This window comes from Anabrus simplex, chromosome 1, assembly GCF_040414725.1.
Source record: "Anabrus simplex isolate iqAnaSimp1 chromosome 1, ASM4041472v1, whole genome shotgun sequence".
Classification (NCBI taxonomy): Eukaryota; Metazoa; Arthropoda; class Insecta; order Orthoptera; family Tettigoniidae; genus Anabrus; species Anabrus simplex.
In genome coordinates, this window is record NC_090265.1 from 481,557,962 (window position 1) to 481,576,774 (window position 18,813).

An 18,813-nucleotide genomic window follows, 5' to 3' on the forward strand; every position below is an offset into this window, starting at 1 on the left:
TGAAGGTTTACGTGAAGGTTCATCTTCTGAAGTTTCTGCACTCAATTGTGAGCTGAGTACGTAGCTTTGTACATCCCTCACCTTTGTGTCCTAACAGGAGGTGAGAGCTAAGCTATTCTTGGGTGACCTTCTGACGAAGGCTAAGCCTTTATTAGTTCCCCATGGAAGTGTGTTCACAATGTGACGTCAGCAGTGAGGTATTTCTGCCAGTGTACTCTATTTCCTTGTTCCTTCAGGTCAGTTTTAGTTGTACAGTTTGTAGATGTCAGTTGTGTGTAACTATTTCGAGTACGTGTTAAAATACCAAAGGTAAAACCATCCAAGGCAGGTCAATTGAGACAAATTGTCTCCGAATTCGGCGAAGATACCTTTTCTACAGATGGTGAAATACTATTCTGTAAAGTGTGTGAAGTGAAAGTGGCAGCAGCAAAAAGATTCACTGTTCAGCAGCACGTCAGTCGCGACAAACATGTGCGCGGTATTCAGAATATCAGCAGAAAGAAAAGTACCTACTCAACAGTTACTCATGCAAAACGCATTATCAAGGTACCTCAGCCTTTTTTAATGAACTGTGTGACGTTTTTGTCACAGCAAATATTCTTCTTGATAAACTAACTATTCCTAAATTAAGGCAGTTCCTAGCACGGTATACAGGTCATTCCATTCCGGACGAATGTACGCTAAGGAAAAAAATACATACCGCTCTGCTATGAAAAAACACTTCAAAGAATACGGGAAAGAACAAGCGAAAAGAAGGCGTTCGTTTCAGTAGACGAAACTACTGATGTTGAAGGTCGTTACGTAGCTAATGTAATTGTAGGAACCCTGGACATAGATAGCCTAATCTCGCATAAATATTTTTGCTAACTTCTGAAGTCCTGGAATCTGTCAATCATTCTACAATATGTCGAATGTTTGACAGAGTCATGGTTCTGCTGTGGCCTGACGGTGTGAGGTACGATGATATTTTACTTTTCGTGATCGATTCTGCGCCTTACATAGTTAAAGCTGGTAAAGCTATAAAAGCTTTTCCTATTCAAGAATGGTGCATGTACAGTAACTTGTCTAGCTCATGCTTTCCACAGAGTGGCAGAAGACGTGAGGGAGAATTTTCCTGACAATTATAGACTTGTGTCGCAGGTGAAAAAAGGCATTTGTCAAGGCTCCATCGCGCAGGAAACTCTTTACGTCACTAGCTCCCGTTATCCCACTACCTCCGCAGCCCGTAGTCACACGTTGGGGTACGTGGACCAATGCGTGCGAGTACTACAGCGACAACTTTTTAGCAGCGAAGCGAGTGATAAACTCTCTAGAAGCCCAAGACGCCAGGGCTATCGAAATCACCCAAGAGATTTTTTTCAGCTGACGATGTGCAGGGTAAGTTGGCATACATTAAGGCAAATTTTGGCTCCCTGCCGTCAGCTATTACACGACTTCAGGAGAGAGGTATGACAATCGAACAAGCGACAGCTTTGGTGAGAGCATCGCAGGAAGCTTTGGAAAATATGCATGGTGAAGTTGGCGAGTCGGTATTTCGGAAACTAAAATCTGTTCTTGATAAAAACACAGGATACAAGGTTTTGTGTTCAGTCGTCCGGGTACTCACTGGGGAAGATTTCAGTGTAGTGGATATTGAAGAAGAGCTGTCACCAAGTGATTTAGCGTATTTCAAGTACGCACATCTCGCGTCTGTGGACATCGAAAGGAGCTTTTCGATGTACAAGAACGTTTTGGCCGACAATCGACGTCCTTTTACCTTCGAGAATCTACGGATGGTCACAGTTATCTACTGCCAGACGGTCTGAGGTAAATATTAAAATCTGCATAATATGGCATTATATATATATATCTTTATTGCAGTTATATCTGCAATCGACGACGATTACGATTATGTCTACAGGAACGTTGTTTTCCTTTTCAGATCATTTCTCTTTACGGAGTACCTGGTGTCAGATCTTCGTACCGGTACATTTTGTTTCTAAGGACAACCGACATTCCAAAAGAAAGAACTGACATATTGCTACCGGTATGTAAAAATTAGAGAAAATATCAATTATCAATATTGTTCATATCTAGAAATGTGTATCATTTAGTTTCAAACAATAAAGACTTGGGATTTTTAGGTCATTCGTTTTTAGGACATATTTGATAATTTTAAGGTCATTTTAAAAGTCATTTTGTAGCATTTTAGGTCAACAAATTCCGGGCCGCTGATCATTACTGTTATTGAGTTCTTTATTAATAATTACGAATGTGTCATCTACGTACCGAAGCCACAAGTCAAGGCCTTTTATCTATGTTAAAATTTTATGATGTTCTAAAGAATCTAAATAGATGTTGACTAAGATGCCAGATAAGGGATCTCTCATAGCTAGGCCGTCCTGATGGTAAATTTTACCATTAAAAGTTAAATAGTTGTTTTTTAGAACAATAAATACTTGGGATTTTTAGGTCATTTTTGTTCATTTTTAGGACATTATGTGATAATTTTAAGGTCATTTTAAAAGTTTAGGATTCTTAAGAAGTCTTCTAATTCAAGCTTGCTAAGTTTACTGTGTTTAGCGAAGTTGTCGTTGATAATATTTACAGTTTCTTTGACCGGCACGTTAGAGTACATGTTAGTAATATCAAAAGAGCACATAATGTGGTTGGGTAATAAGGTGAATTTTTTAAAGTATCGCAAAAATCCACTGAATTTTTTATTGGGATTTTTTGTTAAAACTTTAATGTTTTTTTTTCTTTTTGAGAAAGTTGTGGATACATTGTGAGGTTTTATATGTTGGACTATTTCTGCAATTGATGATTGGACATATGGGTATATCTTTCTTATGTAATTTAGGTAAGGCTCTTGCTGTGGGGGTATTAGGGTTCATTAGGATTAGTTTTTGCTGTTCTTGTTCATTTAATAAAAATGTAGAATTCTTTAATATTGTTTTTAAGTTCTGGATTCTTATTGTGGGGTCTTTATTAACCATTGTGTAAGTCTTATTGTGAACAAATCTTCAGTTTTTGATGTAATCTTTTTTATCTAATATAACTGTAGTTTCCCCCTTGTCAGCTTTAGTTATAATGGTATTATCATGTTGACTTTTATTTTGTTTCTAATGTCTTTAATTAATTTAATGTGGTTGAGATTAGCATTTTTATTTAATCCCTCAGTTAATGTTGGTAGTTTTTTTATTTTGTATCTAGTACCTATCGTTTTGTAATTCCAAAGGGAGTTTAGAGATATTCATCTCGACCTCTGTAATGGTGGTGATGGTATAGTTTTCTTTTTGTATAACAGACCAATTATGTTTTAACCCTTTACTTAATAATTCCATAATTCTGAGAAGACAAAGAGATTAGTTAATGATGGCAGGTATGTTGTTGAAAGAATGAGCCTTTTTACTTCTTTCTCCGTGCCTTTTGGGTGACTGTAGCTGATTTTCTTATAAATAGGCGAGTTTTAATCTAATGTTAATTGTTTCTTATTTAGAATAATATTTAATTGGTAATCTACATGTAATTGAAATGAATTCCATTCTATAGTGGCTACACATTGAGACACTGATAAGTGTAGTCTGTATAGTTGTAAGTGTAACAGTGACTTCTTCCTGTTAATTTCGTCTTTAAGCCAGATTTCATTGCTATGTAATGGAAGTGGTAACTATTGTGTTATGCAGGTGTCAATGGGAAGTCTTGGAACATCCTCCATATTATTCTGATGTGACATTTATTTGTTCCATCACTTGGAAAACTAACCAGAAATTATTCTTTAATCACAATGCAGTAAATTCAAACAGCAACATTTATTCAGGTTCAGGCATATACAGGCTAGCTTGCACACAATGTGGCATCTCATATATTGGTCAAACAGACCGAAGTTTTCACACTAGGTACTTGGAACATTTTAATGCATCAAACACAACAGTTTTCAGCTATGATTCCTATATGAAAGAAACAGGACATCATTTCACTACTATAGATCAAGACCTCACAATTATTAAAAAAGTAGGTAAAGGGAAATTGATGTATGAATGAGAAAACATCTATATATTTAGACCAATAATATAACAAATATCTAAACGTCAATGATATAATTGAAGTGAAAAACCCATTAATGAAATATTACAAAAAATATTGCAATAACTAAATTTAAAACAAAACATCATTCTAAATAATGTCCGACTCGTTGGCTGAACGGTCAGCGTACTGGCCTTCGGTTCAGAGGGTCCCGGGTTCGATTCCCGGCCGGGTCGGGGATTTTAACCTTCATTGGTTAATTCCTACAGCACGGGGGCTGGGTGTATGTGTTGTCTTCATCATCATTTCATCCTCATCACGACGCGCAGGTCACCTCCGGGTGTCAAATAGAAAGACCTGCACCTGGCGAGCCGAACCCGTTCTGGGATATCCCGGCACTAAAGCCATACGACATTTCATTTCATTCTAAATAATATTAAATTATCATCTTACAGGACCCCTACTATTTTAATAAACACAACTTCTATCCTGTCTGCCCCCACAAACCCACCACAACCAATAACACATAAACTTAATGCCCCGCCTAACACCCCACCCTACCTCCACCACACCCACCTCCCCTAATCTCACATCGATGTAACATCAGAAGCGCAAGTGTCAGTCATTTCAACACTACCATAGCAACTGATTAACACTATAACAGTCCAAAAGATAAATTACATACAAGGTTTTCCTTTAAGTCACCTTTACTTTGACCAATTATCATCATAATTGAAAAAAAAGGGGTACGTGAATTTACACGCACCATTTCTTCTTTGAACTGACCTTTCCTTCAATTTAATTCCTTCATACGTAACTCTCCTCTTGTTACAGATTTTGAACCACATTTCCCTTTCAACTCTCTATATAAGAAGCCGCAGTTGCACCTTCTAGCTAATATAAATACAGCTACTTACCATCGAGCACTATTCCTCGCTCCTACAATGTGCTTTAAGAAGATTGCTGACTTTCTAATCACACGGGATTAACAACAAACTAGCAACTTTAAATATTATTTTAAACCCCACTTGGAGTGATCAAAAATACTTTTCCTCGTCATTATTCTAAAGATGAATCTGTTTAAGCTCTAAATTCATTTCTTACACCCTCAACCATTACAGAGCACCTTTTAACAAAGTTCAATTCAATGCAGAATTAACTGTGTTCTTACAGAACTTTATAATTACAGCTACTTACTATCAAGCATTTTTCCTCACTCCTACAACGTAATTTAAAAAGGCAGCAAACTTATCTCATCACAAAAGATTAACAACAAACTAGCAACTTTAAAATTTATTTAAACTCTACTTGAAATAATCAATAACACTTTTCTTCATTATTATTCTAAAAATTAAGCTGTTTAAGCTCCAAGCTTATTTCTTACACCCTCAACCAATACAGGGCACCTTTAAACAAGGTTCAATTCAATGCAGCAATAATTGTGTTCTTATAGAACTACCGGTACTGATATGCAACTTGTTACCACATTTTTAGACAAGGACATTCATAAAAGTAAATAAATTAGGACTGTTTATAAGAATAGTTTAACTACTTTCATCCCTCTCACTCATTTTTTGATGCATGTACGTTACCTTCAACATCATCCTCACATTTATAATTTGTAGTTTTTCTTAAAAAACTACAATGAAGAGCAATCAGGATCCTGATTTATTATCTTTCAGGTTTGAGAAGGCTGAAGATGCCCTTAAAATGGACAAAATATGTCCCTATAATTTACTTCATAATTTTAAATTCTTAATTAAAATTACTTTTTATGTATTGAATAGGTGGAATTTAATAAACATTAATATTTGTTTGATTTTTAATGTACAATTCAATACGAACCAAACTATGAGAATCATAATGTATAAACAAAAAACATGTAAGCCAATTTCCAAAACTACTATGAATATTTCCATGTAAAGTGCCCTATTGCCTGGACTAGATGAAGTTCTTTCAATTGAGGGAACAAACCAATGTCACATCAGAATCATATGAAGGATGTTTCAAGACTGTCCATTGTCACTTGCATAACACATTAGTTACTGCTTCCATCAGCAGCGGCTGCTGAGGGGAACTGGTGGAGGGGCACACTACCTTTTCACAAATTTACGTTCTTACTAAGCACACATGAGTAAAGAAATGCATAGCCGGATACACATCACACAATGTTAAATACTTGATCATTACTCACCTACTTCACTGTCATCTTCTTCATTTTAAGAGAAACTGTGGAATGAAATGTTGGTGTCCATTCGAAGAAGGCAGCGATCCAGACTCTTCATCACCCTAAGTATCTTGAACTATTTAAATGTACAGCACCTACTGTCACTAAAGTATCTTGAACTATTTAATGTACAGCACCTACTGTCACTAAAGTATCTTGAACTATTTAAATGTACAGCACCTACTGTCACTAAAGTATCTTGAACTATTTAAATGTACAGTACCTGCTGTCACTAAAGTATCATAAACTATTTAAATGTAAAGCACCTACTGTCATTAAAGTATCTTGAACTATTTAAATGTACAGCACCTTCTGTCACTAAAGTATCTTGAACTATTTAAATGTACAGCACCTACTGTCACTAATGTATCTTGAACTATTTCAATGTGCCTACTGCCACTGAAGTCTATCTGAAATACGTTCACAGCGCTATATACATTATGGAACTACCGTTGGAGGGCCTTGTAATACAGAAGTCCATTCAAATTACTGTACCGACTGATAGGCCTTCTACTGAGTCTACAGGACGAATGAAGTACAGTCTACTCGCCCTGGCCATACAAATGAATACGGTAGGGCCTTGTTCAACGACCGCAGTGTTATCTCTTTATTTAAACACGAATTCCATTCTTCTATGCCTTAAATTCACAAACTTAGAAATGACTTTATCGTCAAAGTCAGGCATATCGTAAATAAGGTCTTTCGCAATAGAAATCATTGCCAGAGCAGAGAGTCGTTCTTCGGTCATTGTGTTGCGCAAAAATGTCTTAATACGAGCCAGTGTCGAAAAACAGCGCTCTGCTTCGGCTGTGGACATGGGTGTTGTCACAATTATCCTGAGAAGCTTTAGCGTTTCTTTGAACGTTGATTTCAGATTATTTTCTAAAATAAAAGCGAGAAGTGGTAGAGCTCCTTTCACTTGCCTGAAATCTGTCCGTTTGTAAATCACTTCTAATTCCGTCTTTAGCCTTTCTTTCTGCAACATTGGATAATGTAACACAGTAGAATTTAATACATTTTGTGGAAAGTTTATAGAGAATTTGTCAAACGAATCTGAGTACAGTAGTGTTGCAGCTTCAATGTACCCAGTAAATGCAAACCTATCATACACCTGATTCATTACGTCACATACTTCTTTCGCTGCAATGGTCCTTGTGTCACTTACTCTACGTCTTTTATCGGAATTATTGTAGTCCGTGAGGTCACATGAAATTGTATCTATTTCTTCACGTTGTTGTGCTACGCACTTTGCGAAGTCAGAAATAGCCTTTTTTATTTGGACTGAATCTGTTTCGCGTTTTTGTAGCTGATTGTACAAAATGTCAACATGCGGCATTAATTTGTGAAAAATAGACAACCAGAACATGAATATGGTATCCTCAAGAGCACGTCGCAGTCCACTGGCTTCATTTACGCTAACAGACGTTTTACCTTCTTCTTCTATTCTACGAAAGCACTCGATCAGTTTATCTCTATTCTCACAAACTATATTCACCGTACGAATGTTGTAGTTCCAGCGAGTAGTGATTGTCCGAGGGAGTCTAGTCTTCATTATTTCATTCAATAGGTCACTTCTGTGAGACGAGTTGGAAAAGAAAGTTGGAATTGCGGACAGGTTACAGAAAAATAATTTGACTTGGGGACTGTACGAACAAGCCTTCTGCATTGTCAAATTTAGCTGGTGTCCATAACAATGAATGAAATGTGCATTAGGGTAGTGTACTTTCAATTTCGCCTGCACACCCCCTGTCCTTCCGCTCATTACGCTGGCTCCGTCATAACTCTGACAAATAAGTTTATGTGGTGTGTCCCTTAATATGGGATTAATTTGCTCTAACAGACATTGACTCAATCCATCCGCTGTCCTGTCGGTTGGATTCATGAACCCCCAGAATCTTTCATGGACGTGACCCTCTAATGCATATCGAAAAACAAGTACCAATTGGCATTTGTTTGAAACATCCGTTGTTTCATCTGCTTCTATTGCAACGAATTGGGATTCCCCAATTTCTGAAGAAATTTGTTCCCTGCACACATTTAACATACAGTCAAGAAGCTCGTTCTGAATGGTCTTTGAAGTGCCTTTAAATACAGAAGCTTTGGCCAGGTGTTCTTTCATAGCAACGTCTATTTCAGCCGTAAAATTAATGAGGCCTTTGAAAATTCCAGGATTTAGAGAATTTTCTGTCTCATCATGGCCACGGAGTGCCACTTCAAATACGCCACAGAATTTTATGCACTGAATAATTCTGCGTAATATGTGCCTATTTTTCCTAACCTGATCATTGTGTTTGTTAATGGATTGGCGATAAGCAGAATCCAGTTGAGTCACTATATTAACTTTCCCTAGCACAGCTAATTCCATGCATGAATTGATATGTTGGGAGGAACTTTCGTGTTTTTTAATTTTTTCTTTCAAGTGTTTGAGATCTGTTACTCCGGTTTTCGTCCACGTCTGGTCATGTCCGAATAACATGCACGGAAAACAGAAAAACGCATTCCTTGAATCACAGCCACACAACCACTCGTATTCTGTATACACCCCTGGCTGGAATCTACGTCGATATTCACGCCCTTTATATTGTCCGACTTGCTCTAGTTGTAAATGAGGCGTTGGTCGACCGAGTGTCTTTATCTCAGTCTTTTCCGTTAGGGACAGTTGAGAAAAAGGTCTATTTAAAATATTACTCACAGAATTCATTGTACGTAGCCTAGATGTTAATCATACCTGTGTGATATACCTTAAGAGACTCTTCATAGGGATTCTGTATGTCCGCACACAAAACACGACAGATTTACTTTTAACGACACCACACTAAATATTACGAGATAGGATACTGACTAATTTCATTAGCCAGTACAGCATGTTTATCAGACCGCAGATGACAGACTTGGAACACGATGTTCTGCTCGGCGCGATAAGCCTTCGCGTATTTTCGTAATCGTAGCGGGCTGGCTTCGGTAATGACCCAATCTCCCATTCAGTGCATGTTAAAAATTAGTTCGTTCCACGCATGCGTGAACGAAAATTACGTAAGAAAGAGTCAGCAGCTAAGGGCACAGGGCCCAGCATGACCAGCCAGCGTAGAGCCCGCCGGAGGAAGCAAAGTACGTGTATGATGAAAACATTGACACTCTAGCTGTATGCGGCGCCTAATATCAAAACTGAATGTATCACCATTCAAATTGCCAGTATTTATAAAACCATGCATTAACAGTTACTTAGCCGGAGGGGCACGTGCCCCTCTGCCCTTTAGAACGAGCCGCTACTGGCTTCCATCACATAGCAATGTGCATTGTCATGTAAATGTAAGGTGGATTATCCTGTAAGAAATATGGATGTTTCCATTCTATAACTGGATGCAAGTGGTGCTCAAGGAAACAGTGATAGAGCGCTGCATTGACAGTTCCACCTTGGGGTACAGCATGACTAAATATTATGAGAACTTCAGCATCATATGTTACTATCAGCACCCTCACCTTGCAGGGTTTCTGTTGAATTTTCTTAGTATGCAACAATCCTGGCTGGTGCCACCATTCATTTGATTGCCACTTTGGTATGGACCTATGTTTTGTCAATGGCCCCAATGGCCACAGTACACTGCAGTTCATTGCAGTGGGGAACCCAAAGGGATGCAATTTTCCTCAGGTTGAGAGTGTTCTTCAGTATGTGCAATCTTGATAGATGACTAATTCTAACTTCTAACGATAATTCTCAGACAGTCCATCTGAAATGAGGCCTTGCACTAACTCTGCTTGGTCATCAGAAATGGATGGGTGACCTATGTGGGGTAAATCCATGGACACATCCTGACCCTCCCCCCACCATGGAATGCTCTTACCCATCGTGCAACAGTCCGATATGGAAATAAATCATTGCCACAGGCTTCATTTAAGCCTTGATTGCATTCCCCTGCATTTTTGCCATGGATCACCTGTATTTCAAGCCTTGGTTTTGCTCTACCTTTGTAAACATAGGGTGATATAAAACACATTACCCACTTCAAGTGCTCACAGACAACAACACTCTAAGTTCTAACAAAAGGTATAAATCATATTGATCCTAAAAAATTAGATATCATGAATCTCCTTAGTGACAATAGATTGTAAGGTGAGGAAAATTTAGAAATCTCATATCCTGCTGCTGCTGCTAGAAAGCTTTCATTCCCCGCCCGAAGGACGGGGTGGGCCCCCTAGATCGTGTCGCGATCTCTCGGGCCGGGAGATGTGGAGAGAACAGTGAGATGTTTCAAATGAAGAAGAGGGAAAAACGGTATGAAAATTTGGATGAATGGCTACGGGGCTGAGGTTATGAGGGTGTGCGGGTGTGCGGGAGGAGTGACATGTTTAGAGGAGGGTACCAGGCTGTAAATGGAAACTGAGGAGGTGCAGGGTCGCCGTGATGTAATAGAGGGAGGAAGTGAGGAATCTCAAGGTGTCGAGTGTTGGAGCTGATGGGGGGAAGAAACTGATTGATGGGAGGGGAGGGTAAATGGGTGGAGGGGGTCGATATGGAGGGGGTGGCCGGGTGTGACGACGGGCATTGTTGGAGTTATGTAGAACAGGTTGGGGTGGTGAAAGAGATGGCTCGACTTTGTAGCGATGGCCAAAGATGTAGACTCCATTGGCGATGAGATGGTGAACGTCGACGGCAGTAGGGAGGTGGATGCGGACCATGTACGTCAGACGGGAGGTGTTCTTGATCCTGAAGACTCGACGGACGGGTACGCCTTCTGCTCGAAGTTGCTGGAGGATGGCTTGTTCTGAGTGAGCAGGATCCACTCCACGGATCACACAGCTATATATGGTGTGGCGGGACGGTGATGACTGCGATGAGGGTGGTGCTTCTTCGGCGGCGTTGAAAGACGACGAAGACGATGGTGCTGCAGACGTTGCGGGAGGCATGTATGTGGCATGACGTTCTTCAGGTGTTGAAGGAAGAGGGAGGGAAGAAATCATTATGGACGCAGGATGACTGGTTGTAACCACAGTGGTGGGAATAGGGGAGAGGTTGAAGGTTGATGTAGTGGAGATGGTGGTGGTAGTGGTAGTTATCGGCGATGTAGAAACGGCGTGTGATGTTGGCTGGCTTGACGGCGTAGATTCCACTTGGTCTCATATCCTAATCAACCCCCTAATACTCTTACAATCAACGCTAATAATTTAAAAGTAATTGGACCAATCCTATCCTCCTGCTGAACATTCATATTCTGAATTACCTAGATAGATAGATATTTATTTCAATAATTAATTCCAACGAGCCAAAGGCTCATACAGAGGAATTGTACAATGAATAATATATTCAATGGCGGATCTACAAACTCTGAATACTTACAATGATATAATCAGGTGACTCAAACAGTAAAAGTAGAGACATCAATACAGAAAGTGTAAAAAATAAAAATAAAATACCATTCTATAATTCCTTAATTATACTAAGATACTTAAAGTGAGTAACCTATATTAACTAACTTCTAATATGGCAGAATAGTGCAGTAGATTTAAGCTCTACATATAAAATTTACCCTTTTATTAGAACATGGCAACCTGATCGAATTTAAATCTACAAAATAGTGCCTCTATCACTGACTGCTTCAGGGTGCCTATGACACAAGCCCCAACTGATGCCGTTCACTGTCTGCTAATAAATGTGTGGTATTGTAATACTGTTATGACAGTGTTGCCACTATTTTATTTATAACCCTTGCAATTATTTTTGAAGTTTTGGTTTATGGAAGGTCATGGAGTTACTGGTCGGTGCAAGAGGCGCAATACCAATGAAGTTTACCAATTTTTGTAAAAATTTCCATCTGCAACAAACTTTAAATAACGAAGTGTATTCATTTTCTGTAAAGGATAAGATAGTAAAAGCAGTCAATTAAATAGTCTCCAATTAATTACAGAAAATAAAATTAATGTATTTTGAAAATAAAGCAAAATATTACATATTATTTATACCATACTATATGGAACCTAACAAAATATTACATAACACAATCTGCTTTCCAACAAAGGCTGCACATACAGAGTTAGGTACAGTATTTGATATTATTCCATTAGAAATCTTTACTGTGAAAAAGAGACTCATAGGTTGGTTGAAAAATGTTAAGGAACCCTGAGTTACACAATGCTTTACATGATATTTTTAATTATTTTACAGTAATTATAATGGCTGGAGTAGCCTACTGATCATAATGCTGACCCAACAATGGGATTCATTACAGTAACCAAGTGAGAAAAATTGCTGCCCAAAAGAAGGCAGCCATTAGTTAGTATGTCTTGATTACATACCTATGGTTGACACATATTCTGACAGATGATAGAATAACAAAATATGAACAGCTGACAATGAATTTGAGTATGCAGTATGTGGATTAGTAAATTGTATTTCCACTTCTGAACACTAATTTCTCTATATAATTTTATAGTGCCCAGACTTTAATATGCTCCACTTGCAGACTTAAACCTTCTTCAGACCAAGATGGAAGCCATGAATCCTTGTCCTTCCAGAATAATAGCATTGCCTGTGAAAGATAAGACCAAATATGATACTTCAGAAGTAACATTTCATAATAACAAATAACATTAAGATTAATATGACCCTGACAGGAAAGGTGGAGAAAGTAGTAGACTTCACGGAGAAGGAGAAGGTGGATATGATGGGGCTCAGTGAAGTGAAATGGAAAGGTAACAGAAGGAAGAAATTGAAGAAAGGATACACATTATACTGGAGTGGTGGCAAAGAGGCAATAAACAGAGTGGGAGTAATCATTTCGAAGCAACTTGAGGAGTATGTTGAAGTGGTAGAATGTATGAGTGACAGAATAATGAAGATTAGACTAAAGACGAAGAAAGAAATGATGGACTTCATACAAGTGTATGCACCATACACGAGAAACAGAAAAGAAGATACTGAGGGATTCTTGGAGAAAGAGAAATTTCAGGTGTGGAAATGGTTATTGTTGGAGATCTGAACGCACAGGTCAGAAACGCGAGACAAGGAAAGGAAGAAGTCATTGGACCATATGGATATGGGAAAAAGAATCATGAAGGAAAGGCACTAGTGGACTTCTGTGAAAGGAATGGACCAAGAGTGGGGAATACATAGTTTTGAAAATGATTGAGAAAGTAAAATAAAAGTATGGAAATTGAAAGAAAAAAATGTACAGGAAGATTTTCAGGAGAGATTGAAGCAACGAAGTATCTAAAAGAAAAATCCTTAAGCTTGGACGAATGAACATTGATATTTCTGCCTTAAGTGAAATCAGACTGTCCAGCGAAGGTAAACTTACAGAGTTCAGCTCAGGCTACACAATCTTCTGGAAGGGAAAAAACGAGGGAGGACACCACATTCATGGTGTGAGATTCACTTGAAGACCACATTGGTGAATGATTATCAGCTAACTCTAAACGCTGTCAGTGAAAGAATTATGACTCTCCGAATCCCACTCTCTGGAGCCAAATCTATGACACTCATGTCCGCATAAGTATCCTCTGCTTGATATAGAAGGTGAATCCCTTGGGCTCTCAACTTGGAAGCATGGCTCCCCTAGCTGTGTCTGATATTGCTTCCATTTTCTTGTCATGGGCTCCTCACTTACATCTTCCTTCTGTAACCTTATATTATGCTCCCACCTTTGATGCTGATGTAGATGCTAAAGACAACAATTCTACAACCTGCTGAGCTCTACCATCACGAAAGTACCATCAAGAGACAAACTCTTACTACTTGGCGATTTCAATGCCAGAGTTGATAAAGATCACCAATTATGGGCCAATGTGATGGGAAAACATGGACTTAGCAACTGTAATGCCAATGGTCTACTGCTCCTAGATTTATGTGCTGAACATGAACTCTTCATTACTAGTACTTAGTTCTGCCAGCCTAATCGCTACAAGACCACTTGGATGCATCCTCGCTCAAAGCACTGGCACATCCTTGACTTTATCATCACCAGGCAATGTGATAAAAAAAGATGTCTTTCTTACAAGGACTGCAAGAAACGTTGATGACTGCTGGGCAGATCAAAAGCTCCTTTTTTTCTGGTTGAGAATCTCAATCTATCACAAACCAAAAGATCCATCCACAGCCTGCCCAGAAAGAAATTCGATACTTCTAAACTTCAAATTGAATCCATTGCTACAGATTACAGAAATGCAATCTCAAACAAACTCGCTGGTCATCCAGTCAGCAGTGATAGTACAAATCAGCAATGGGCCACACTTCAGAAGGTCATCACTGAGTCAGCTGAGGAAACAATTGGTTTTGTGAGGAATAAAAGACAGGACTGGTTTGATGAAAATAATGAAGAAATTATATGTCTGATCAATGCCAAATGGGAAGCTCATCTATCCTATCTTCAAGATCCATCTTCCAATGAGAAGAAATCACATTTCTTGGAATTTACAGGAAAATGTCAGGCACAAATTAAGGAAATCAAGAATAACTGGTGGGAACAAAAATCTGAAGAACTGCAAAAACTATCTGATGATCATGACCTGCAAAACTTCTATGCTGACATAAATGAGATATATGGTCCAATTCGATCTTCATCGGGGTCATTGGAGACTGCTGACAACTCCTCCATTTTAACTGATAATGGAGACATTTTAGAACATTGGAAGGAACATTTCTCTATGCTTCTAAATCGTGTCTCCAATGTTGCTGAGGACTTTCTTCGTAATGTTCCCCAGCAGCCCCAACAACCATGGATGGCAGTTCCACCTACATACAGAGACTTCACTAAAGCACTCAATCAACTAAAGCCAAGAAAGGCTTCTGGTCCTGATAACATCCCTCCGGAACTGATACAAAATGTAGGTATACCCTTGAAGACTAGACTTTTCACACTCATTCTCTTGATTTGGGAAACTCGAGAAGTACCTGACGTCTTGAAGAATGCTACCATCATCACTATCTTCAAAAAAAGGCAATCGTAGTGTATGTGGGAACTACCGTGGTATATCGTTTTTTGTCAGTTACAGGTAAATTTCTGGCTAGAATTCTATTAAACCAGCTCCGAGTTATCTCAGAGAGGATTTTTCTAAGTCTCAATGTGGTTTCCAAACCTCCAGAGGCACAACAGATATGATCTTCTGTGCTAGACAACTCCAGGAGAAATGCAGAGAGCAACAGCAGCCTCTGTATTTAGTTTTCTATGATCTGGAGAAAGCCTTTGATTCAGTACCAAGAATTGCTATGTGGAAAGTATTGAGACATTTTGGATGTCCTGAATGTTATGTGGAATTGGTTCAAGCTCTTCATGATGGCATGTCTGGACAGGTTCTTCATGGTAACTCAGTATCAGATTTGTTCCTAATCACTCATGGATTGAAACAAGGCTGTGTGCTTGCTCCTTGACTCTTTACACTGTACATGGCTGCCATGCTGCATGAATCATCTGCAAACAACTTAGGCATGGATATTAAATTTCATTTTGATGGAGGCCTTTTCAATCTGGCAAGACATCGCTCACAAATACGAACTCTGGTTACCCGGGTGACAGAACTGCAGTATGCCGATAACACCGCATCTCCTGCTCTAACACCTGGAGAACTGCAACAGTCAGTCAACTGCTTTAAAACTGCATGTGATCACTTTGATCTTGCCATTAATGAGAAAAAAACGAAGGTACTTGCACAACCTGCCCCAGGATTAACTCTTCCTGAGTTCAATATCTCCATCTTAGACATAACACTGGAACAGGCTGATCACTTTTCGTATCTTGGAAGCATCTTGTCTGAACGGTGTACCTGCAAACAAAATGTTGATAAAAGAATTGGGGCTGCTCATGCAGTATTCGGGTGGTTAATGCACAGAGTCTTCATGAATAACGACGAATGAATAACTCATGGTGTACAAAGCTGTTGTCATTTCCATGCTGCTGTATGGCTGTGAAACTTGGACACTCTATCGCCGTGATATCAAAAAACTTGAACGTTTCCACCAAAAGAAAGTGAGATTCATCTTGAATATTAAGTGGGAGGACTATGTGACCAACACAGCAATTCTCGACAAAGCGCAGCTAAACAGCATTGAGGCAACAATCATCGCTCATCAACTGAGACCGTTAGGCCATGTTCACCGCATGGGTGATACCAGACTTCCCTGCCAAATTCTTTTGGTGAACTTTGCTCCAGCAGTAGACCTCATGGAGCCCCTCTTAAGCATTTTAAGGACCAGCTGAGACACATCATGAAGACAACTGGTATAGATACACAAACATGGGAAGAATGTGCTGTGGACCGTTCACTGTGGTGAAACACTACATCCACTGCTGTCAACTTGTTTGAAAGAGAATGCTGTAGACATCAAGAGGCCAAGCGACAAGCAAGAAAACTCCGTCAATTACAACCTCGCTCTTCTCCATCCATTCAGTGTGATTTGTGTGAGCGTATGTTTTATGCCAGGATTGGACTGTTTAGTCATCGCAAACACATCCATAAACTGAGCTGAACTGGTCAATGTATGCAGTTACAGCTGACAACCTGTTTCCACATTCAACAATTGCTTTAAACCCATCCCATAAGCTGTTTACATTTTTATTTGGTACTACTGATCATACTGGTGATTGCTTTTTTAAAATGTTTCCATGCTTTTATTATTCACCATATGGTATTGCCTAATAATTCTATAGGTGGTTCCATCAGTTCCTGATTCAGATGTCCTTCTCATATTAACTTTTCACCCTTTGTTGATCATGCTTTCTGTCGTTTGCACTCCCTTCCTAATTATCACTTAGTAAATTGAGATCACCTGTTACAATAATGTTCCTTTCTGTGTTTTTCCTCATACAGTTGATTATCTTATCAAATAATTCTGCATCAGCATCACTCTTGCCAAATCTGTACACCCCAAAAACATCAAGTTACATATATACATAATATTATATCTGTATGCTTCTACTTGGCTCATTACTACTACATAGATCCTCACTGTCTGATGTAGTACTTGTTACTCTATTCAAGAGCTTATTAAAATATATCTTAAATTCACTTCTGATTTCATCCTCTTCTCACACTAAGGTCACTTTGTTCTGTTCTATTACCTTTATATCCTCTTGCTCACTACACTTGTTCTTCACTACCCTGTACAATTAATTCCTATTTTCTCTGCTGACTACTATCCACAAACTCATTCCATGTTTTCTCTTCTCTTTCTACTCTCTTGGTTGTGAGTTTCTTCATTCTATAAAGTTTGTGTATTAACTTCTTGGATTACTTGGTCTTGGATATTTTTTTTGGTTTTCTTTATCTAGCACCCATTTTGCTTGGTTTTTCTCTATGACGACAGTTCTGACTGTCATTCTGCCAAGGTTTCTCCTTTTCCTTCTTGGTCAATCCTATTACTTCATGCAGTTCTTTAGCTTCTCCCACAAATATATTTTCAAAAAATCCACTTTTTTCTACTTGTTCTCCCTTTGATGGGTTTCATTTTATTTGGTTCTGATATTCCTCCTGCAACTGAGCTTCTTCTAATCTCCATGTCTTTACTGTTCATTTCTTCTACACATATCAATTAGTTGTTCACCTTCTGTGTTTTTGTTTCCAAGCTAATGTGGCCCAACAATATCCTTGCAGTCTGCTTCAACTTGTGCATCTAGATCTCCAATAATTATAACATTTTCTTCATCAATTTCATCACCTAAGTCTTGTCTTGAAAACATTTTTCTTTTTCATCAGCATTGCATCCCATCAGTGGGACATACCCCTGTACTACCATGTAATTTGTCAACCATAGGCCTAGTTGTACATTGTACAGATAATTTTATGATCCCATTGTTTTTGTAGGAAACTTCTGTCTTGGCATCCATATCCTTTGTCAGCAAAAATCTCACACCATCTTTGGCATTCTTTTCCAGTCCATACCAGTATAATTTGTAGCCACCTCTCAGAGCAGGGAAACGATAGATCTAAGTGACATGAGGAAATGCTTGTGAGGTACCAACTATCTGGTATAAAACCAAACACTTGAGCAAAGATCCACAATAGGCCTGGCAAGCCAACTTTTATCACTTTCAAAAACAAAAGGAACCTTGGATCAGAATTATAATGTGACAAAAAATGCCATATGATAAATAAATAAGTAAAAACGTCCAAGGTAGGTAAGTTAACTTGCCTCCTGCCAACATTAGTAACTTACGGTACTTCCATATAATAATTTTATGTGGCTATTTTTAGCCTGGTGTAGCCCATGTAAGGCAAATCCTTGGACAAGTATGGGTGATATCTCCCATATATATATGAAAAACTGTATGTTATGTGGTGGACGATAGTATTGTGTGTAATGTCTTAGTTGCAGGGATGTTGGGGACAGCACAAGCACCCAGTCTCCGAGCCAAGGGAATTAACCGTTCATGATTAAAATCCCTTGACTTAGCTGGAAAGTGAACATTGGACCCTGAAGACCAAAGCCCAACATGATGACCACTCAGCAATGGAGTTAGACATTTACTTCCCTGTAAACAACGTAATGACAGCATACTTACTGCAGTGGAAAGAAAATATACTTTTCTCTTCTTCGAGAAAAATAGCAATGATTTCTGTATTCAGTGCATCTAACAAACTGGACTTGCTAATTC

At 38.7% G+C, this 18,813-nt stretch overlaps 1 protein-coding gene and 1 long non-coding RNA gene across 3 annotated transcripts in view; one reads left to right on the top strand and one right to left on the bottom strand.

Annotated features, from left to right (window-relative positions):
* Window positions 1-244: 244 nt before the first annotated feature.
* On the top strand, window positions 245-18,772 carry LOC136856980 (uncharacterized). Its single transcript, XR_010858492.2, has 3 exons — window positions 245-1,806; window positions 1,922-2,026; window positions 18,528-18,772. It is a non-coding gene; the product is annotated as an uncharacterized lncRNA (long non-coding RNA).
* LOC136856979 (beta-1,3-glucan-binding protein) overlaps window positions 12,126-18,813 on the bottom strand; it is a 118,395-nt gene continuing 111,707 nt past the window's right edge. For both annotated transcript variants that reach the window (XR_010858491.2, XM_067135301.2), the window contains exon 9: window positions 12,126-12,756. Coding sequence is in view for 1 of the 2 variants with exons in the window: in XM_067135301.2 (XP_066991402.2) it covers window positions 12,655-12,756 (102 nt within the window). In the remaining variant the exon portion in view is untranslated. The remainder of the gene's footprint in view (window positions 12,757-18,813) is intronic.